Genomic DNA, 22,889 nt, shown 5'->3' with positions numbered 1-22,889 from the left:
TCCCTCCCTTCCTCCCTCTTTCTCCTCGGCTGTCATTCATCCAGCTTCTCCGTGCTCCAGCCAATGGCGGAGCAGGGCCTAGCAGCACCAGGCTTTTGGCTAACATGATTGATGCCCTCGCAGCTAGGCGAGAGAGGGAGCCCACGGGCGCGCACATCCCCCCACACCCTCCCCCTCCCCCTTCCCCCAGCTTTTCCTTCCTCCGCTTCCATCCTCCTTTTTTTTACCTCTTTGGGATCAAGTGAAGCGCGACCAGGAAAGCTGCGCGTATTTTGAAAAAACCTCTCGCCTGGAAGAAGAAGGGAGGAGGAGGTGGAGGTGGTGGTGGAGGTGGTGGAGGGGGGAGGGTAAAAGTCGCCCTCTTTGGGGTGGCTGTGGGCCCAGCATGGATCACTTAGGGGCTCACCACCTCCACCAGAGCCACGCCGAGCCCATCAGCTTCGGCATCGACCAGATCCTCAACAACCCGGACCAAGGCAGCTGCATGATCTCCAACGCGCGCCTGCAGGACGTGGCGGACTACGGCCTGGGAGGATGCGTGGTGAGCAGCGCGTACAACCCCATGGCCGGCCACTACGGCTCGGCCACCGGCGGCGGAGGCGGCGGCGGCGGAGCAGCAGGAGGAGGGTCGTCCTCCGCCGGAGGTTACAGCAACGGCGGGGCTTGCAGCATGGCTTCTCTGGCGGGGTCTTACAACATGAACCTGGGGGTCGGGACCATGAACGGAAATAACCTCAACGCGGCCGGGGGCGTGATCCGGGTGCCGGCGCACAGACCCCTGACCGGAGGCGTCCACCAGCCTCTCTCCACGGCCGTGCCCACCGTCCCGTCCGTGAACAATCTCACGGGGCTGACTTTCCCCTGGATGGAGAGCAACAGGCGCTACACCAAGGACAGGTTCACAGGTGAGTGGGTCTCTTTCCCTCCTGCTGCACACCTGCACTAGTCTCCCCCGTCGCTCGCTCACTCGCTCTCCTCTCTCTTCTCTCGCATCCGAAAAACAAAAACAAGCTCACTGGCTCGGAGATGGAGCGTCCCTTCTCTGCCCCTAAGCAACAAACCTACCGGGCAGGCCTTGGGCACGATTTGTAACTGGTTTAATGGCATCGATTGGCGTGATTTATAAATAGCTTTGATGGATTGATCTTAGATTTATGGCCCACTAGAGCGCTCATATATATGCCTGGGATTTGGCGGTAAAAAAAAGAGAGGCCTCCGTAGTTGAGAACTTTAATCACATTGATTATCATTATTAAATTGGCTGTATTTGACAGCACTGTTATCCCGAGGTTCTAATGTTGTTGAAATTTCCAGGGAAGAAGTAGGCTTTCACCCTCTCGAGCTATTCAAGTATTTCTCCCAGAAATGGAATTGACATGCTAATAATCCGTAGTTTATCCAGACTTTGTTCAATGACATTCATAGGAGCTGAGGTCTCCTTTATTTTTATTTTTCAATTGGTGGGGTGATCCAGCCCCAGTACTCACGCGAATGAATTTATAAATGATGCATTCCTGCTGTAGCTGAATTCCCCCTCCCCCTCACATGGCTATATCTCTCTATAGCTCTTAAAACTGTGACAGATTTATTTATTTGAAAGGCTATAATAAATGCTACCACTAATAGCAATAATCACCACCACAACAGTAACTTACAATGTGGTCAGGCGAATAGTGTATGTGTGTAAAATATAACATTTTGGCCAAATAATTATGTTTATAAAAAGTAATAATAATTCATCTACTGCCGAAAGAACAGCCTATTTCAGTGTTCAAGTAACATTTTAATAACCTTCAGAACTGTTTTCAATAGAATATACAGCACACGTGCGCGTGCCTTTATAAAATAATTTCTATACAAATACACATACACATATACATGTTTCCCAGCTCTAGACAGACGGCATTACGTGATACTGATCTGTAACATAAATAATGAAAAGGGGCAGGATCCAGATGCGAATGGCAGGGGCGAGAGTGGCCGATCAATAGTCTGGTCTTGGGAACTACTACGTCTTCCTTTTGCGCCTCCTTTCGGATCCAGTCTTTTCTCGAATCTCTGGCCTATAAATGGAGAGATCTGCGCTGCTGTTATACATGCACGAAACAGAATATGTGAGCCGATCAAAATGTATATTAGTTCAGAGGCAGATCCGTTCGAAGGAGAACCGCCACATAAACCGGTGGCTTTCAGAACATCTCGGGGATTTCCTGCCCCGCTGCCCTCCCACTGCAATGACGGCCATAATATTTCAGTTTTAATTTAAAGAGTGAAACCCGACCTTCATCAATAAAATCCCCATTATCTTTCGCTTGGAGAAGGATAGGATTACCCCAAGGGCTGGCAACTTACCTATCTCCCGGGGGGTTGTAAAGTTCAAACCAATGACTGTTTGGAGAGACCCAAACAAGACAGATGGGCAGATAAACACCCGCGCAGTCGGGGTCTTTCCACCGAATAGAGCGCGCCCACCGCGCTGCGCGCGCCTAGGCCTGCGATCCGCGTTGTGATTGAACCTCGAACCCGCCCCGCTTCGGTTTCAGGAGGTCTTCCGGGATGTTGTTATTCCACAGCAGGGAAAACGCCCCAAGGTGGGGAGAAACCGGGGGTTTCGTTGGAGGAGCGAGGAGAATCCCAGGAGCAAGACCCGTAAGAACTAGTCTTTTATTACAGATGACCCAATAAAATATAGAAATGTAGATGTTATCTTGCATTCCCTCTGCAGCCTGTATTTTATTTTTTTACGTATCGCAGCCATGATTTCCAGACCTCAATGAGATGGTTGCAGCACGCGTGGCTCTGTGCCGCTTGCTTTTAGAGCACGATTTTTAAAAAGATTTTTTTTTTTTAAAGTACCAGTCTGATTTATTCATTTATTTAAACGAGAGCGCCTTGGGCTCCTTGGTTTGTTCTTCCGACTAGGCTCCTGCAGCAAGTTAGAGGCCTACCTCTTCCTCTCTCCCCTTGCCTTTCGCTGAAAGCATTCGGGCAAAATAGGAAAATTGTTGGCGTTAAACTTGAGCGTGTGTGTGGATTGGGAACTGTGCGATAAAATATACGGAGCGTTTGGTGGAATTTATTTTCCTCGCTTTCCTGTGGAACGCTTCTTTAATATTCATAAGCAGCGCAATAGCACACACGTTTACTCAGAAGTAAGGCCCGCTATGTACAGTTTCACTTACTCTTAGGTAAAAAGTGCATAGGATTGCAATCGAATCTAGCCATAAATAAAGATATTTTGAAAAGTCTGTTAAAGTCTTCGGATTTGCCACTAAACTATAAATCAGCGTTCAGATATCCTAGGGGGGGGGGTTACAAATACTAAAATAAACTCATTTCAGATTTTCACCTATTGCCTTCCCCTTACTTCCAACTTATTTCCAGTTCTCCCAATTCAGGCTTACGGTATGTATTTCGCTCCATGCTGCCCCTATAAATGTCTGGGGTATTTTTGTTTGTTTGGAAATTAAAGGAGAAAAAAGTACATTAGGCCTGAATAGAGAGGTGTTGGAGGATCGTGCTGTTAAGCGTCCTATTTAACATAATAATTCCCAGTCAAACTTGGAACCAGAGGCAAGACTCCAAAAGGTCCCCGTCCTCAACCCCCAAGTGACTCTTAAATCCTTTTGTTTTCCGCGTCGGAAAGTTTAATATAAAAATCTTGCCACAGTGGTTTTTGGAAAATATCTTTCGTAGGAAGACTAATCACAAGGGAGAGGAAAAGTTGAGAAAGCAATCTAAATAGTATTTTGGGGGCTGGCTTGTTTTTGCTCTGTTTTGTTACTTACATAGCAGATTGTTGTTGCCATTTGAGAATGATTTCACTCCAGCATCGGAAAGGTCGGAAAACAGGCCACATTGCATCGATTTAAAATCAAAACGACAACCATATGAAAAATCAAAAGAATATCTTTGATTACGCGGACCATTTCCCATTCCTGCCCCCTCAAACACACGCACGACGCACCCGCTTTTTACCTAATAGTCTTCCTTCGTATTCTTAATAGTTTTTACGAGCATTCCTTTAAAAGCAACCCGCAGGTTTCGTGTGCTTGTGAGTTGTATTTTTAAAATTAAACAAGCAAGTGCTCTCAGTATTTCATGAAACGCTGTATCGATTTTATCGAACTGCATCCGCTTGAAGCACAGTAACACCCAAAGAGCAACGTAGTTTTTCGGGGGGGCGGGGGGAAGGGAGAAGTGTAGCCCAATTCTAACCACGTTCGTTCTACACTCAGTCCCACGATGGCTGCAGTTCTGTGCGCACTGATTCGAGAGTAAGCGCATTTGCATTGAGTGAGACTTACTTCTTGGTAAGCCTTACAGCGCAATCCCGCGCGTCTTTCTTCGGAGGGTGTCCCATTGTATTCAATGGCTTTTTCTAGTTTAGGGCTGAGGTTTACAGCAGGGATGAGTAACCTCCAAATGTTGTTGGGTCACCACTGCCATCATCCCTGTGCATTGGCCCGGGCCTGATGGGGGCTCCAGGATCCCCAACCCTTACAACTTTACCACCGCTGCTTATAGCCTGACGCTCTGCACCCTTTTCTTCCGAAGTAATTCGACCCAATGTTTATGACCCAGTCCTACGTTTTATTTCGAAATAAGCCCCATTGATTTCAGTGGCCCTTGATTCCTGTGTTGAGAGTCACCCGTAGCAACGTTTTCGGGGGGAAATAAACCAAAGTGGTTGGTAGGGAAATTGCCTGAAAGTCAGAGCTGCTCCAGTCTTTGCAAAATTAAAGCCTTCGGGGGCAGGAGCGGGTGCGGTGAAACATTAATAGGATTTAATTGCTGCAGTGATTCGTGACTCCTGCGAGGCCCAGATGAGTTTTGTCTTCCTTTCGCTCGCGGTGTTGCTCTGCGCTGGCCTCCGGGCTAGCGAGGCAGCAAAGCCCAGCCTTAGAGGGTAGGATTAGCCAACGTTTTGCACGATTACATATGTATTTTGAAAATATCGCGCCCCAGTCCCTCGATGATCATCCATTTACTGTAATGTTGCTCATTCCGGGGTTGTTGTTGTTTTATTGTTGTTTTGTGGGGGGGGGGCGGAATGCTGAACCCCCAGAAAGTGAATGCTAATGGACCAACCTAAGGTGTTTCACCCTCGGTCACCTCCCCAAAGTCAGCTAGGGACAAACCCTTCTCATCCTTGATTCCAGATCTGGGAAAAGGGACGGAGATGTTTTGTGGATTGTTCCACTGGTCTCAAAGCCTTCGATAAATGTGCCCTGTGGACCATTCAGTCTAGTTTTGTCTTACGTCGAGGGGCGAGGGGTAAAGGGAAACCCCAGTTTCAGTCTTCGAGGGCCTTTCTGCTAGCCTTTAGAATATCCCATCTCTGGAACTCCTTTCCAACTCGTCTCCCGGCCCACCAAGAGCCCCCAGATTAGATCTGAAGTCTTTTCAATATCCAGGGGACTAGTCTCGTGGCTAGTTTACTAACTTGATAGATGTCGTCGTAGTGCTCTACATGTGTACGTCTATACCCAGAGGCTCTTGGAGCGATAGAAATAAATAGGATGATGTAAATAAAAAAATAAAAAACTGGAGAAGCTCAGGCAAGTCGAGATCTTCGGAGAGAAATTTGGAGAGGTTTCCACTTTCCCCTTCGCAAGGCTAAACGAAGAGAGGGTGGGGATTGTGGGCCATAGCCTGTCTTGAGGGGAGTGGGGGGTGGCTGCCTCTGTGCCTGGGATTTCCTCCCGTGCTCTCCTCGGCCCACCTCGGCCCAGCCTCGCTCTCTGACTGTCTGTCTGTCTGTCTCTTTCTGTCTCTCCTCTGCCGACGCTTGTGGACCCCTCCTGATCATGTCGCCGCTTGCTTCTTTGCCCCCACCCCCCACCCCCGCCCGCCCTGTCTCCCCCTCCAGTGGCCCTCTCACCGTTCACTGTAACACGCCGTATAGGTCACCCCTACCAGAACCGGACGCCCCCCAAGAAGAAGAAGCCCCGCACCTCCTTCACCCGCCTGCAGATCTGCGAGCTGGAGAAGCGCTTCCATCGGCAGAAGTACCTGGCCTCGGCCGAGAGGGCGGCTCTGGCCAAGGCACTGAAAATGACCGACGCGCAAGTCAAGACCTGGTTCCAGAACAGGAGGACAAAGTGGAGGTGAGCGGCCGAGGCCAGGCCTCGTGTGTGTGTGTGTGTGTGTGTGTGTGTGTGTGAGAGAGAGAGAGAGAGAGAGAGATATTCCTCTTTGCAAGCGCGAAAGTGCCCTGGGGTGCGCCTGGGCCTGCCATCTGATCTAAAGATGCTCTCCCCCCCCAAAAAAGGGGGGAAGCCCCATTAACTCTGTGGGCTTCACTTTCCAGCCAACTCCTACATTAGAATGCAGAGCCAGGTAATGGTACCTCCGCTCCTGCTCTTTGCTTTCTTCTGGGGTTCCCCCCCCCCTTTTGTGGGGGTGGGGGTGAGATGGGCCTTCGGGGTTGCCTGAACCTGCCTCTTTTCCCTGAGGTGTGAGCCAGTTGTGACTCAAGCCATTATTGAAGGATGGGATGTGTGTGTACGCGCGCCGCCGCGCGACAGTGGCGCCATTGTATTGACTCGCAGTGTCTTCCGCGCGCGATGAATGGGAGGCTATTGTTCATGCTCTAAGTGGTTCTCCGAGGCCTTGTCTGCACGTGCAGTTTGCTTAATACATGACGACCCTGAAGTTTGAGTTGGTTGGGAGCAGCGGAATACTTTAACCCAGGAAGTCATATCCGCAAGCGGAATCAGTATTAGGGGACCTGTCTATAACACCTATTGAATTCATGTCTCCCTTATCTATACCAATGTATATGTGCGTTATTTAAACCCTCTGTTATCTCTGCCTGCCGCGTGTTCCTTTCGGTTTTTCGTCGAGCCGGTCGCCCCCAGGTTTGACAGCCTCTTGCATTCTTTTCAGTCCCCGTTTCAGACCTCTTTATAAGTCTCGGATGTCCCGAATTTTACACACATCAGACAAAAACGCTTGTCCACAACCCCCCCCCCCACGTGGATGTTTTATGATGAAGCAGATGCTGGCATCATCTATCTGCCTGCGCTCGCCCCCCTCCCCCAAGCCGTGCGCCTTCTAAATTGTCACGTGCATAGCCTGTCTCACAATTTGCCTTGCTTTCAAAGCGAGAGAATTTGATGGCCTGCCACTGGAAGGGTTAACGGCGTTCCAGCCTATCTATCCATTGACCGCTTTCCGGGGGGAGGGGGGGCTCGGAGGTGTTCTTGCGCTTTGCCCTTTCAAACAAAAGGATCGGCGGGAAAGAGTCTCAGGCCCGTTGCTATAGTTGCACAAACAAATCGAGAGCCATTGTATTGAGAGGGTCCAAGTGTACATCCGGCCGTCGGAAGTGAGCGAAGGTTCCTGGAGCCCTGGCGAACTTTCTGAAGTAGGCGCTTCGCTAATCTTGGTGATGGCCAGGGCAGCATGGAGCCGAGGTGAAGGAAGCCCCCGCCAGAGATGCTCTGCAGGCTCTGTATGTTCTTCCTCTGTCTTCAGTGACCGTGTAGAAAAGAGGCTTCATTTTGCACGTGCTCTGTTCTTCTCAACAGAGCATTTAATCGGATTCAAAGTCCTGCCCCGCCCTAGGAAAGGAAAGGAAAGGAAAGGCATCGCCCCTGGGTATTTTTGTTTTAATTTGCAGGAGATGGTTAATAGTATTATTAGCACTACTACTATTGCTACTATTAATAGTGAGAGAGCCGCCTTGGTGTAGTATTGGACGCCGGGCCTGGGAGACCAGGGTTCAAATCCCTGCTCATCCACTAAGCTCACTGGGGTGATATTGGGCGCACCGCAGTTGTTCAGCCTAACAGGGTTCTTGTGAGGATAAAATGGGGAGAAAGAGAACCATGCATGGCTCCTTGGAGGGACGGTGGAGTGTAAATGAAGCAATGAATAAATAATGGGTATTTTGGGGAGAGGGAGGAGCGCGCAAGGCCAGCATGCCAATCAGAAGTATGATTCTGAATTAGACTGCAGTCCAATCCGCTCACGCTTTTCTGAGAGTCCCATTTAACGGAACAGAATTCACTTCCGGGGAAAGGTGCATAGGATGTCACTGTTAGGTTGCAAACCTATCTGGGAGTAAGCACGACTGAACGCGGCAGGACCTATTTCAAAGGAAACCATGGCTAGGATTGCGCTGTCGCGGGTAAGAGAGCAGCAGGACGAATTCGGAGTAAATGGTTTGCCCAGGTGAGAAGGCATTTCCATGAGTTCAAGGGCCTCAAGGGAACCAGCGTTTTTCAGAGTCACTTCCTAGAGAGAGAAAACTAGAGTCTTATAATAGAATAATAACCCTGAGAAAGTCTGGGTTTCCAGTTTTAATATAATAAACTATACATGGAGCGGGGGAGTCTCCCAAAGACTTTTATAGTGGAGGTTACAAGCACTAAGCGCATGATAAAACGCCAATGCCCTTTTTGAAAATGGGCGTTATGAAACCAGCAAGTTTAAACACGTGTTTGTAGAATGCGGAGTTAAAGCCTTTTTGAGGGGTTAGTAAAAAACAAACGGATGGCGTGCGGGTCACGGCTGTGCCAATAGCCTCTCCACTGTCTTTCCACAGCTACAGCTCAATGGTAGAACATCTGCTTTGCATGCAGAAGGACCCAGGTTTGCTTCCCAGCATCTCCAGGTAGGGAGGGAGAGAGAACTCTACCAGACAATACTGAGCAAGGTGGACCAACGGTTCAAGGGAACTAGGGAAGCCGGGAGCCTTCAGGGGCACACGCTTGCTTCCAGATCACGCGTGGAAGCCTGTGCTGAACCTTGGTCCCTTCATACCGTCTGCCTTTAAGAATATAAGAAGACCTCTACTGGATCAGACCCAAGGCTCCTCTAGTCCCAGGGGTGCCAACTTTAATAAAATATGGGGTGGGAGTAAGACCCTTCCCACCTAATCGTTCACATGTCGTTGTGCAGGCACACCATGTGAATGGCAATACCCATCAACGTGGTGGTGGGGGGGAGAGGACGGCCCTCTCAACCTCGGCCCCTAGGCTCTTATGTCTAGTCCAGTGCTGTTAGTGTAGTGCCCCCCTCCCGAGGCTCACAAGAAACCAGCAAGCAGAACCTGAGAACAACAGAGAATAGCCCCATGAGCTTACAGGACAAGCTTCTGAAGGCAGGGAGGGAAAGAGTTCTTCCTCCAGGCTGCCTAGTGATCTACAACCTTCCGGATCGCGTGTGCCCGCAAAGGTTCTCTGCCGCCCTTCCGACGTGCATCTGAGGAAGCCGGGGAGAGCAGCTACCCAGCGCGACTCCGCCCCCCGCGCCCGCGTGTTCTCATGAACTAACAATACTTAAAGCGGGTTTGAATCTTAAAGCTCAGAAAAGTGGTTTGCGGTTTCCTAGTCTTAAATTCGCCAGACTAGACAGCAAACTTTGCCCTCACTGCGAATGTAAAAGCAGAGTCGTAGCTATGGGGCGGCTAGCCAGCTGTTTTGTTTTGTTTTGTTTTGCCCCTGGAGCCTTCAGAGGGGCGCCATTGAGGCTCCCAGGCCCAGCCTCTGTGTGTGCATGCAAATGCGCATGGATATGTGCCAAACTGGCTCTTTGACCCGAGTGAAATAAAGCCTAGTTTCGCCCCCGGTAAAAACAAGGTAGTCCTTTCCCGAGCAAGTCCCACTGCCCTGCCCGCTTCGTTTTGCGGTGCTGACATTTCAAAGCACCCAAGAGATTTCGGCCCTAAAACCCACCGACAGAAGATGTATTTGAACGCTTCAAATGGGAGCTCAATGCCTTTCACATGAAACATCACTGGGCATGATAAGCAGTTTAAACTTTTTTTAAAAAAAGTATTCGGAGCAAGGATAGATTTCATCAAAGTAGATTTGACATTTTTGCTCAAAATGAGTATATTCTGTGCTAAGCGGGCGGGCGGGGGAGGTTACTGTCGAAATTTTGCAGTTCTGATAAAGTAACAAAAGTCTTACGTCCTCAAAGCGAACCATTATCGTTAGCCATTAAATGGGATTAAACGAACTATGGTGTAAAAGGACATATAAAGCCAAGAATTTGCTTTAAGTTTGCGCGGTCCCTTCAGTGGATACTAATTCTCTAGGAATATGAATGTTAAGATAAACAACTTTGTTAAAACACAAATTATTATTATTTAATTTATTTTGACAACTGAAGCAATTTCAATGGGAGAACAACTCTCCGGTTTAGCATTACGCTCCCCGATGTTGCAAATGGCCCCTCCCGCTCGGCCAGATCAAAATCCGCTTGAAAACTGCACACCTATCACAGGACAAAGCAGTGAAAGCGTGGCTTTTCCTTCCTGTAGACCCGAATGCCTCTTCATCCGTTTTCAACCTTTCCTTCAATTTACAGTTTTTAAAAGGCTGGGGGCACAATTTCGCTAAAGTAGAAAGGAATTGGATATTAGGGATTCCATTAATCCCCCAATAAGCGTCATCTCATAACTGAGTGCTTGTAAGAGGAATGTTCCAAATGTTGTCTGTTAATATATTTTAAAATAGTTATCAGTATGTGTTGAGCAATGTATGTACATATTTCAACTTTCTGGGTGACTTGGAGGCACACTTATTTCTCCCTGGGTATGATTGTGTCAGACTGCAGCCTCACAATATTTTCAAAACAACAAAACTGATCCTTGCAGTGCAATTCCCTTTGCATTGGCTTCAGTAGGGTGAAAAACACTTCTTTCATGGTTGATTCTCTCTCTCTCTCTCTCTCTCTCTCTCTCTCTCTCTCTCTCTCTCTCTCCCTCTCCCTCCAATTGTAAACTGCCTTGAAAATTGTTGCAGTACAAATGCATCCATGAAATTAAATCGCTTATTTAGAAAAGGGTATAACTAGTGACACAAGAATGGAACTTGATATGTAGCTTTTATTTTATTTTAAAAGGTCAGTAAGATTTATTCACATTCCCTGGATTTTAGGGCTGTGTTCATATTAAAATATGGGGTGGCTTTCATCTAAGTTTTACTCAGAATACAGCCACTGAAATTAATGCATCTAACTTGCTCATTGCCATTCATTTCAATGGCTCTGCTCTGAGTAAAAGCTACTTGCATACCACCCATGGTCTCATAGAAGACAACTCCTAGGGGCCGAGGGCACTTCGGCCCCCCAATAAAATAGTTGAGGAGCAGGGCCCCCAAAAGTTGATGGGCATTGCCATTCAAATGGGGTGTGTGCACCTTGTGAGTGATTATGCAGGATGGGACTTACCTGCCCCCCCCCCATATTTTATTCAGGTTGGCACTCCTGTATCTCATTAGGCACATCTGCAATAGTAATCCACTTTAGGGCAGATAGGGCAGTCTATATGAGGTTTGCTGTAGCTGTTATTTCACACTGAATGCTCCAACTTTATGAATGTATTTCTATTTATTTAAAAATACGCATCCTGCTTGTCTCAAAGACATAAACGGAAGTAGCTTAAAACAAAGCACAAAATACAAATCAGTTCAAGATTGGTGACATGCATTAAGCTGCGATTCAAGTTGCAAAATCGGGAAAGCGACAGCTCTAAAACCATACTACAAATTGAAAATTGGGGGGCCTTGGTAGTTCCATCCGCTTGGAAGTCTGGAGGGTGGTGGGAGAGGGAACTCTCTGTGGCAGGAAGCCCCTAAATTATGGCGCTCCCTCTCCACGAAGGTGCACATGGCCCCTTCATTCTACAGCTTCCCAAGAATGCTGAAGATGCATATTGTTACCTTGGCCTTTGAGGCTCGAAATACGTATTTTTTAAGGACCCAGACAATATTTCTGATTGGGAATATTTTTAACTGGTTCTTATATTCTGCGCTTATATTGTTGTAACCCACTCTGAAACCCTATGGTGAAGGGTGGGTGAGAAATCCTATCAACCCACAAATAAACAAACGGAGCCACAGGATCAGAGCCAGTCAACAGAAAGCGAGGAAGCATCAAATCAAAGAGCCTGCTTTTAACTTGCTGCCCGAAGGGCCGAAGTGCTGGAGCCGGATGGACCTCCCTGGGGGCATTCCATAAAGGTAGTATCACAACACCTTTGAATTGTGGCGCTGTAATATTTTACCGGGTCAGGCAATTGATTAAGCTATTAGAAGCTTGACAGCGGACTGGGCTATTAATGGATTGACTCCAAGCCAAGGTGCAACCTGATCTTCTGCATCGAAGGCAAGGCCCACTTCGGGTTTACTCGTAAGGAAGCGTGCATAGGCTTCCAGGACGAACCTAGCCAAGTCCACTGAATGGGACTTACCCCCAAATAAAGTGTGTTTAGGTTTTATAGCGTTTAGCTTAGTGGCAGCGATGGAACTTTGTCGTGACTCCTTTAAACAGCCTTAGACTTCTCTGGGACTTAGCTGCCGTGAGTCATGTTCCCCAGATTGGGGTGGGTGGTGGTGGAAGACGGCCTTTGCTGCATTTTCACCGGTCCCAGCGCGGCCTGGGCGGGAATCCCTCCCTCGAGACACTTAATCTCGGTGCTAGGAAGGTTTGCTTCTCTCTGCATATTTGCAATTAAGGCGCTGGACGTTCTGTGGCGAAGCTGTAACTAAGCTGCTCGTTTTCCGTTTGCAATCTTGAAACAAATTGGGCTGGGACGCGTGGCTCTTGCTTCTTCTTCCATCTCTCCCTCACCCCCCCCCCGTCTTCCTTCCTTCCTTCCTTCCTTCCAGAAGCCCGGACAGCGCTTCTCTCTTTCTGACAAATTACTCCTTTTTGCCCGCGCCAAGTGATGCTAACTGAGAAAAATGCCCCGCGCTGAAATTAATAATCTGTTTTTCACTAATTATCAAAGCGAGGAAGCAGGGTTGCAATTCTCTCCGAAGTCAAAACAATATTAAATATGCATCAGGAGTGAATTTGTGGTGGAAAGAAAGCGAGTGCATTATTCATGCAGTTCTTTCCTGAAGCGGAGCGAGGCTGTAAAACTCCTTTAGACCTCTCTCCCAGGCGTGGGTGCGAAAGCCCGATCCTGACCCTTTCCAGACCCTTTCCGTCATGTGTACATATGCCCACCGAAATCAGCGAGGAGTGCCAATATTTACTTCTTTGGCTTTTATCTTAGTTGTGCAGGTCTAGAAAGTAAGTTGCCTGACTTTAATTTTTGTTCTAACCGGTGTGTCTTCAAATGAGCTCAGAGCTCCTTCGCTGCTTTGCCTTCGCCAGATGGGCCAGGACAGCAGCACAGCTAAATTAAAAGCAAAACGGTAATTACAAGACAAGCACCCGTTTTTGTTTCGTTTTTTAATTGGGCAGGTCTTCCGCGAAGTGGGTCCCTGAATGAGATGACTCATGGAAAATTATTCCTCCTTGCCCGCGCGTTCCTTCAATGGCACGTTTTAAAGTTTTATGTCAGGAGCGAGCAGGTGGCTATTAGACGGTGAATAAATAGTTATTTGGAGGCCGAAGTTAAAGCAGCGTTCAGGGCCCAGTGCAGTCAGCGAGATGGAGTTGTGCAAGTGCCCTCTCTTCCCATCGAAATCAGCAGCAGCTAAGCATGCACTCTGCTGTGGTTGGTTTGTGCGCGTTGCTATTTACGTTTAAGAGCGGTTCTTGAGTGACTCCAGAAAGTGCCTTGGAACTCAGTGAAACTTACTTTAAAAAAAAAAAAATATTAACAGATTTTTATTGGGTAACAATAATCCATCTAAAGTCTCTGTTTTCAAGTCTTATTCACTTGAATAAGAGAGACTTTCAGAGTGAGACTTTACGGTTATAGACAATACGTGGTCTGGAGAAGGGAGGAGAGAGAGGAGGAAGAAGGGATATTTTAGGATCAGGCTGTATTAAAAATGCTGTATACGTACTAATCATAAATCATGGCAACTTTCAACTGATCATCATCATCATCAACAACAACAATATACTGTACCAAAAGGAGCCTGGGATGCAGGTTACCTCTTTGGGCTCCTCCAGCCTGGAGTATACGTAATATGGATTTGAAGCTGCTTGTATCTTTATGTCCTCATCTAACTGGCAGCTTGCATTCCCCCCATCCCGTTAAATTTGGATTTTCTTCACCAATGGATAATTCAATAAAGGAAGAAAATACATTTCACCCAACTGAACTCACCGAAGCTTATTAGGTGGGTGGGTTGTGGGTTGTTGTTTTTTACATGTGTGGTGGGGTTTCCCTCCGTGGTGTCTATCACTAACCCCCCCTTTCCATTTTGTTTCCATCAGTCCAAAGAAAGGGATGTAGTTTGCCTTTTTACACCTGTTGTTGCTGAAGGCATGTTCCTGGTGTTTTTGTTTCTGAAACAGCTCTTTTGTGCAGAACTGCTCTTGCAGAAAACATCTGTATTAAAAAAAAGGAGGCAGGGAAGGAAAAGGGGGGAAAGGAAGTGGGCCATTCATGCAAGCAACTCAAAATCCTTGCTTGGCATGGAGCAACACACATATTGTTATTTAAAGAAGGCACACATCTTTTTGTGCAAATCTGGTATATTAAAAAGTGTTTCAATAATAATAATATTTTTTTAAAAAAGAAAAGAGGAAACATGCACATGTAAACAAATACTTTTATGCATGCCCACAATGGCTCTCACATATTCTGGCTTGGAATTATTATTATTATTATTATTATTATTATTATTATTATTATTGCATTTTGAGCAAATCTGGTAGATGAAAAAACTTGTATTTCAATAATAAATAAATAAATAAGTGAAAATGTGTGTGTGCACAGGTAAATGGAATACTTACATGTATTTCATCCACATGGAACCAGAACCTATGCTGGGCAGGGAAGTATTAACTGAGGACAGGGCTTACCCGCCCCACATAATTGATCACAAGACGCCGTGCACCCTTTGCATGGCAATGACTATCAACTGGGGGGGGCAGGCCCCTCAAATATTTTATTGGGGGGTCTGAAGGGACCTTGGCCCCTAGGAGTTGGCTCCTAGGTCACCCACTAGTGTTGATGGGGGGAAATTAAGGTAGAATTCAAAGGCATAACATTGAAAGTGTTCATACCATGTGTGGACAAAAGTGCACAAATGCACACATGAAAATAGCAACCACTTAAATGCATTTGTGTGGACACTGCCTCTTTCCTCACATCCTCATTTTCTTGACAGCAGTTTAGGTTTTCAGATAAGAAGTGGTCATTTTCTTGTGTTTCCGAGAAGCTAAAATATCTACCGTGATTCGTCACTTTCACTTCCCTGCTCTCTGTCTCTCACTCTTTTAGTAGTAGTAGCTATCTATAAATATTCTAGGGCTGCTGGAATCATTGCAGTCAGTAACTGTTTAATATTATTACCAAAACTGTAATGGACTTTGAACTTGAAGCACTGTAAGGAGATCAATACTAATAAAGATAATAAAAAGGAATCTTCTATAGTTTCAATATAAACAGAGTTTCGAAACAATTTATTACCAAGTGAAAGGGAAGAGGAGGGAGTTGATAGATAGTAGAATCAGTCAGGTAACCTCCTATACCTGATTAGGTTGGCTTGATAAAAAGATGGGAGAGTCTCTTTGGGTCATGCAAGAGAGTGAATGAGCAATGGGTGTCAGCCTGGCATGTCCTCATTTGCCATCCTGCTGATCTAAAATGTAAAGGAATGTGGTCAAAATGTGTCACAGTGAACCCCAGATTAGTGGGCCTGAATAGTTGGCCCACTTCTGCATCATGTGGGGAAAGCTCAGCAAGTCTATACCTCAGTTTCCCCTCTCACCTTTTGCAAGCCTGGTGTCATAGTGTAGATATTGGGCAGAAACCTTTATGCATAAAAGAGGCAGTGCCTAAGCATTATTACTGGACCAATTTCTACTGAGAAAATAACTTGGCAAGATCAAGAAGAGATACAGCAAAGCTGGGTCTGTCCTGAAAGCATATATTCTGTAGGCCTGGGAATTGATTTCAGTGTAGTCTAAGCACATAATATTTAATAGTTTTTAATTGGCTTATTAATCTGGTATCACAACTGATGAAGCAGATATCATTTTTAAAAATCCAGAACCCACTTCTTAAAGCAAAATTTAGGCAAAGGATTTGCGATTGCTGTAAAAGAGAGAAGGAAACTGGAAATAATGCCACAGAGAAACATCTGACTCACTCTTTCACCGGAGAGAAGCTCTGTTGAAAGTCTTCAAGAACTTGTAGCTCAGTGGCAAAGTATCTGCTTTGCATGCAGAAGATCCCAGGATCAAATCCTGATATCTCCAGGTAGGGCTGCCTGGGAGAGATCCCCCTCTGAAAACCTGGAGAACCACTATCAGGAGACAAGATTGTGTTAGCTGGACGGACCGGTGGTCTGGGTTAGTGAAAAGGAACTTCCTATGTTCACCGCACCAGGCCTTGTTTAGACTTTGTGGAAGAGATGGGAGGTGAGAGATTCTTTATAATCTGTCCAATCTGTTCTCTCTCTCTCTCTCTCTCTCTCTCTCTCTCTCTCTCTCTAACAAAACAAACAAAAAACAAACAAAAAACCCAAAAAACCCCAAATCATTCTCCTTTAACGTTTCTTCCTCTTCTTCCTCCATCTTTTCTTCTTTGCCCCTTTCTCTCCTTCTTTGTGTCTTCATAATTCTTTTCCATTGTTGCCTACAATCATTATGATCAGGCCCACTATGTGTTTGAATTCTCAGTAAATTCTCATGACTCTCTGAACAGGGATGTGCTGTGCTACTCTTTAGACTCATTGTGCCATGAACTTTCACAATACCTCAAGTAACTGATGAAGCCAGCAAATGGTTTATGAAACTGTGATTATGCCACAACAGATCTGTGGACTGTGTTCACTAGGGACATTAAAAGAACCCTCCTGCCTAGTCAACAGTAATAGCTTAGTACAGGCATATCTTTCACTTTCATCATGTAAAATTATTTAAAGGGGGTGTATAAATAGTTTGGGAAACTTTCCAAGTGTCATCCAGGACATTGCCCCAATGACCCAAGCTCATCTACATTCCGTCCAGTCATAAGTGACATCAGTCTCATTCTAAAGCGCAACCCCGCCATGCTCCTTCAGCTAATGTGTGCTAAGCGATACATCCATTTGCATGGGACGCCTTCAGACAGAAGCATTATGGGAACTTTACATTGCAAATGAGTTGTTTAGATTTCCTATGCACACACTTGGCACATGAGAGAACAACTCACTGTTTTTCAGTTTTAGGTTTCTTTATAGGCATTCTGTTCTTTCCTATCCATATTATGGACTCTTAACTTGGAAGTCCTAATCAACTTTCTGGAACTTCTGATTAAATCCCATTAAATTATTATTATTATTATTATTATTATTATTATTATTATTATCATTGAGATCAGGGTATTAATATGGATTCAACTTTGTATCCTGCCCCCTCCCCATTACTTAAATGGGAGAGGAATATGCACTGGGTGTAAATACTTCATATTCATTCATAGATGCCAACAGGCTATGGGACCTTTTGCCAACTCTCCTCTAGTTCAGAGGATTCTGTCCTGAATCTTCCAACACTCAACTTCTTCGGATATCCCTGAGTTCTAGTGTTATGGGAGAGGGATAAAAACTTTTCTCCATCCACTGTCTCCTTGCTATGCATAATTTTAAAAACTTCTATCATGTCACCTTTTACCTTTTCATTAAACTAAAAGGTCCCGTATAAAAAGTATAGAAAGGCTTATACTTTAATCCTTGTGGAATCCATAGGTCCAGGGAGATTAATTAAATTCTAACACTTACTGGGTCCAGGAATTTAGAAGTGTCTATCACCCACAAAGTCATAACAATAGTTATAGAACTTATTGTTGGCATTCTTACTATTTTTGCTCAGATTTCTTTTTGGTCAGATTGTTGCTCAGATTTCTTTTTGGCATCCTGTACTGTCCGCTGGAGTGCCTGGCGTGCTCTGGTCCATTGGGTCACAGAGAGTCAGACACGACTAAATGACTAAACAACAACTGTCCGCTGGCACTTTTGGGGGGCAGGAGGGGGGGGGAAGTTTGTGTTCCTTTCTGTTATTTTCACCTGGACAAGATTTCATTTTTTGTAAAGGAAGCCTTTATGTGAAGGAGATGCGTACCATCGCCACTGAAGACAAAAAGCCTTTTCTGATATGACCAAGCTGACAAGAGTAGTTTCCCCAATGTTGATTTAGAGAAGCTTGGCAGTTTAAGAAAACGATTGTTGTGCTCATACATATTGCTATGCTATCAGGAAGTCACATTTATCAGATGGTTGCATCAGGGTAGCCATTATTTCCTCCATGTGTACTTCACTGTGATTGCAGGTTTGAGGGCTGGGTTGCGAATGAGAGAGTGTCTTACTACAAAACCTGGGGGAGTGATGATTCTCTTCAAGACCAACCAGGGCTTATTTTATTCTACAGAACTGTCACCCCAAATATGCTTTCATGGAGGCCAAAGCTGACATTGAAAAATCTTTTGGGGTTTGAGCTCGATGTGTGTGTGTGTGTGTGAGAGAGAGAGAGAGAGAGAGAGAGAGAGAGAGAGAGAGAGAGCTCTGTTTGCTCTGGAAGAGGATCCTCACTCCTCAGGTAATGTACTAAGCCACTCTCTCATTCCCAGCACAGCCCTCTAACCTGCAATTGAAGCATTACAGGGAAGTATACTGTGGCATTGTTGAGTACGATTTTCTCAACCCAATCTGCAATGTGGAGATAAAATCAGCGGATAGCATTGCAAGGTTGTTGCGCTCTCTCCTCTGGAGCTCATCTGAACAAGTGCGATGTGGCCTGAAGCAGAAGCAGAGAGAGCCAGTGTGGTATAGTGGTTAGAGCAGAGGTAGGCAACAGGGTGCCCTCCAGTTGTTGTGGAACTACATCTCCCATCATCCCCAGCCAGGATGGCCATGTTAAGGCAATTATGAAGTTTATTTTATTTATTTAGGTCTTAAATTTTTATACTGCCCTTCATCTGGGGCAGGCAGTTTAAAAACACAAAAAATAGCATAACAACAAACAAAAACAACACTCCACGGCCCATTCAGAGTTTAAAAGGCCGTCTAATAATAATAATAATAATAATAATAATAATTTATTACTTATACCCTGCCCACTCTGGGTGGCTCCCAACAGAATATTAAAACCACGATAAATACATCAAACATTAAAAACTTCCCTAAACAGGGCTGCCTTCAGATGTTTTCTAAAAGTCAAGTAGTTGTTTATTTCCTTGACATCTGATGGGAGGGTGTTTTTAATTAGCCAAAGGCTTGGGACTTGTAGTCCAACAACATCTGGAGGGCATCATATTGCTTTCCTCAGGATGTAAGACTAAGGCCAGGAAGACCTGAGTTCAAATCCTCATTTGACCAGGAAGCTTGCTGGGTGTCGTTGGGCCAGGCACAGACTCTCATCCTGACTCTCACAGGGTTGTTCTGAGGATAAAGTGGGGGCAGGAAGAACCACACATGATCCCTTGAGCAACTTGGGGGGAAAGGCAGGGTGAAAATCTTATAAATCAAGAGTACTGAAAAATGATACGGTCTGCATCTTTCTCCCAGGCGACAAACTGCAGAGGAGCGGGAAGCAGAGAGGCAGCAAGCTAATCGCATCCTCATGCAGCTCCAGCAAGAGGCCTTTCAGAAAACCATCAACCAGCCCCTCCAAGCAGACCCCATCTGTGTTCACAACTCCTCTCTCTTTGCCCTCCAGAACCTCCAGCCATGGTCAGATGACTCCTCGAAGATTACCAGCGTAACTTCTGTAGCCTCGGCCTGTGAGTGAAGCCTTGACTTTGCCTGTGCATGGACTGTGGCGTGCCAAAATGGCTGCCCTTACCCAATGCCACTGGGAGAAGATATATGACCCAGAAAAGGGAGTGGTGAACCAGCAACCTGATCGTGCCCTATGCAAGCAAATACTCTCTTAGGGGCAAAATGTTGGCAGTATTTCAATAAAGGGCATCACTTTTGCTACTTCTTTGAGATTGCAAGGCCCGATTATGAAAATTAATGAAGGGTCATTTTAAGACTTTTCTGGGGAGAAAAGAACCTTACTGTTGTTCTTTTTTAAAAAAAACATTTCCAAGAGAAACCACTCATATAATTCAGTTTTACTGGCAATGTAGGATTTGTTCTCCCATTTAAACATTTTAGACTGACACTTGTAAGCAAAATAATGACACCAGTTTGAATTGGAAATGTTTTTGAACAGCCTCTGCATCTTCAGCTAGGGTTTTGTTTTTGTTTTTTTGCCTCTAAAGACAGTAAGATCCTGCGGATGAACAAGAACCTCCCTCTTTTCTTTTTCTTTTTAATTTTCAGAGATGAATTCTTTGGGCTTCTCTCCTTTTCCTTATTTTCTCCCTGCTGAAGGAATGAAACCGGAATTATTGTTGAATGTAAACATTACATTGCAAACCATTGTGTGAAGGTTGTGATCAGTTTTCCTGGCTACCACAGACTCTGCATTGATCAACTTATAGTTTAATAACTCTGAGGCATCCGTGGCATTTTTGCAGGGGTAATGCAGTTTCACTTGATGGATTATTTTGGTATCGTTTATGATGTTGTTCAATATTTTATTTACTTTTGGGTTGAGAAGTCTGCTTTGCCATGGGTGGAAAAGCCCTCTTTTCCCATTTCCTGACCAGCATTTCACAATTTTCTTTTCATCACCTTGAGGAAAAGCTTGTGATTAATTTAAGCACTTCTTATAGCAAACTCCAAGAATATAGAAAAGATATCTACAGCATATAGTTTTCACTTACTTTAACCTAACCATCACTGCCATTTTAAATCAGATGATACACAGAGCCAGGCATTTTATCAGAAAAGAATATTTTCAGTGAGGTTTTGAAATGCATTCATCAGTTCCCTTTTTTATTATTAAGTTATGCACTTATAAGATGGTTTCATTTTTGTGTACTCATTTTCTAAAGTGTTTGTGTAATTTATGTGGAAAAAATTGAATAAAAAGGAAAAAAAAAACCAGTCCAGGTTACTGGAAAGGGCAAAACAAAATGAAACCCTGACAAGCTAATCTCTCTCTCTCTCTCTGATTTTTGTGCTAATTCTTCTAGTGAGAAATGAGCTCAGAGATTATACAGCAACTGCCTGTGCAAGCTCTGCTTGGAACAAACAGAAAGAGGACTACTGCATGTTCACCAGCATGCAGGGATTATGCATTAATTTTAAGCTCTGGTTTTGCAGCCTCAGTGTATAGAATCATAGAATTGTAGAGTTGGAAGGGACCCCAAAGCCCCCACAATGCAGGAATGTGCAGTTGTGTACCTCTTGACAACCTTAAGTTTGTGCTTAATTTCAAGCAATGCTGAGTATGAATGAATGAAAGCAAACGTGTAGACTTTCAAATGGGATATAATGAAAGTAAAGCAGATAGGGCAATATGTAGAACTCCAAGGTGGTTGTTTTTTCACTCTTTGAAATGAGAGTCAATCAGGTTTGCAATGCAAATGTAATAATACACAATACTGATCAGAATGCTCTTCCCATTATAAATGTTTTGCCTTCACTTTCCCAACACACGAAATGAGAAGACACCTGCTTAAACAACTTGAGAAGCTCAAGAGGAAACTCAAGTCTCACATGTGAGGACAAAGGGTTGCATCCAGTGGAGGCTTTTTGTCTTGAGGAAACTTTGGTCTTCTAGCTGCTGCAGAACTACAACTCCCATCAGCCCTACCAAACATGATTAATGGGCAGGGATGCAACTGTAGTTCAGCAACATCTGGAGGGCCAAAGGTTCCCCAAGCCTGCCTTAGCAGCAGCGGTGGACTTTGGGCTCTCACATTTCAGTGGTATCTTGTGTGACACTAAAATTCGGTGCCCCCCCGTCTCTCATGCTCTGCTCTACAGCAGGGGTAGCAAACTCCCAAGAGACTACGATCTGCTCACAGTGTTAAAAACTGGCAGTGATCTACCCCCCTTTTTAGGGTTCAGGTCAAAGTTGTTGAGCTTTTTTAGGAACAAGGAAGGCTCGTTTTTTTAGGGGAGCCAGTGATCTACCAGTGATCTATCACAAGTGTCCAGTGATCTACCTGTTGGACGTGCCTGCTCTACAGCATTGTTGTGACACCTGTAGGGTGGTGCCCAGTGCAGCTGAACTGATCACACTGCCCTAAAACCACTTCTGTTAGCAGGAAGCATTTCTGGTCACACATTTGGGGCCCTAGATTTTTGCTGAACTTCTCACTGCGCTATTGCCCATTCTGTGCCAGTCCACTGAACGTGCAGAGCAACTATTGGGAGGGAGACAATGTGAGGTTTAAGTGAGAAGGAGAATTAGCAAAAATTGTGTATCCTGGCACCAGGAGGTGGAGGGAAGGCGGGGGCGTGGCATGCATCCCAGCGGCGTGGTGCCCAGTGTGGGCAGGGGCAGCCGCAGTGATGCCCCACCGGGATCGCACTGCCAGGGGCAGTGCACTCCCCCCGCACCCCTCTTCCTCCGCCAGTGATCCTGGCCTGCCTAAGCAAAGGCAACACTGGATACAATCCATTGTCATTGTATACATTACCCACTGAAGTTGCATGGTTTGGCCAGTACTTGTTAGCACAGGAGGAAATGTTTGCTTACTTACATGTGCATCATAGCTGCATTGAAAATCAAGGCACCATATTTGTATAATCATTTCCAGCAGACCAACAAATGGACCAGCAAAGGTAGGATCATTAGTATTTAAGAATCAGGGCAAAGTCTGGTTGTATGGAAGGTGGATAGCAACACAGAGGCACCCATCACTAACTGACAACTGAGGCATTGTATCAGCTCCAGATGGACCAGGATCTTAAAGAAACCAGTAAGCTCCATGTAGAATTCTCTTGACACTCCCAAATACATTTTGGATTTAAAAAAATGCCTTCATGCTTTTTTCTTGATAAATCATTAGAACTAGGATAAGAAAGTGTGCACTTTAAAACAGGCAACTGTATTTTTCATAACTATATAATTAAAAAACAACAACAGGCTGGGCCATAGGAATTTCTTTAGGTATCTGAAGAATCTACCTTGTGTATCAC

At 45.4% G+C, this 22,889-nt stretch overlaps 1 protein-coding gene across 2 annotated transcripts; it reads left to right on the top strand.

Moving 5' to 3' along the window:
* Positions 1 to 385: 385 nt before the first annotated feature.
* On the top strand, positions 386 to 20,794 carry TLX1 (T cell leukemia homeobox 1; the record flags this gene model as incomplete). 2 transcript variants are annotated; one of them, XM_081006091.1, is made up of 3 exons in its annotated part: positions 386 to 905; positions 5,909 to 6,110; positions 19,413 to 20,794. In XM_081006091.1, 3 exons carry the CDS (start codon positions 386 to 388, stop codon positions 19,633 to 19,635), a joined length of 945 nt encoding a protein of 314 aa, XP_080862217.1. In that variant the 3' UTR covers positions 19,636 to 20,794. The 2 variants fall into 2 exon arrangements, with proteins under 2 accessions (XP_080862217.1, XP_080862216.1); XM_081006090.1 differs by having other exon boundaries at positions 5,873 to 6,110.
* Positions 20,795 to 22,889: the final 2,095 nt, after the last annotated feature.

Source organism: Podarcis pityusensis (genome assembly GCF_964106645.2).
Source record: "Podarcis pityusensis genome assembly, chromosome: 5".
Taxonomy (NCBI): domain Eukaryota; kingdom Metazoa; phylum Chordata; class Lepidosauria; order Squamata; family Lacertidae; genus Podarcis; species Podarcis pityusensis.
Note: the sequence above shows the minus strand (reverse complement) of the source record. Positions and strands in the feature narration are given on the sequence as shown.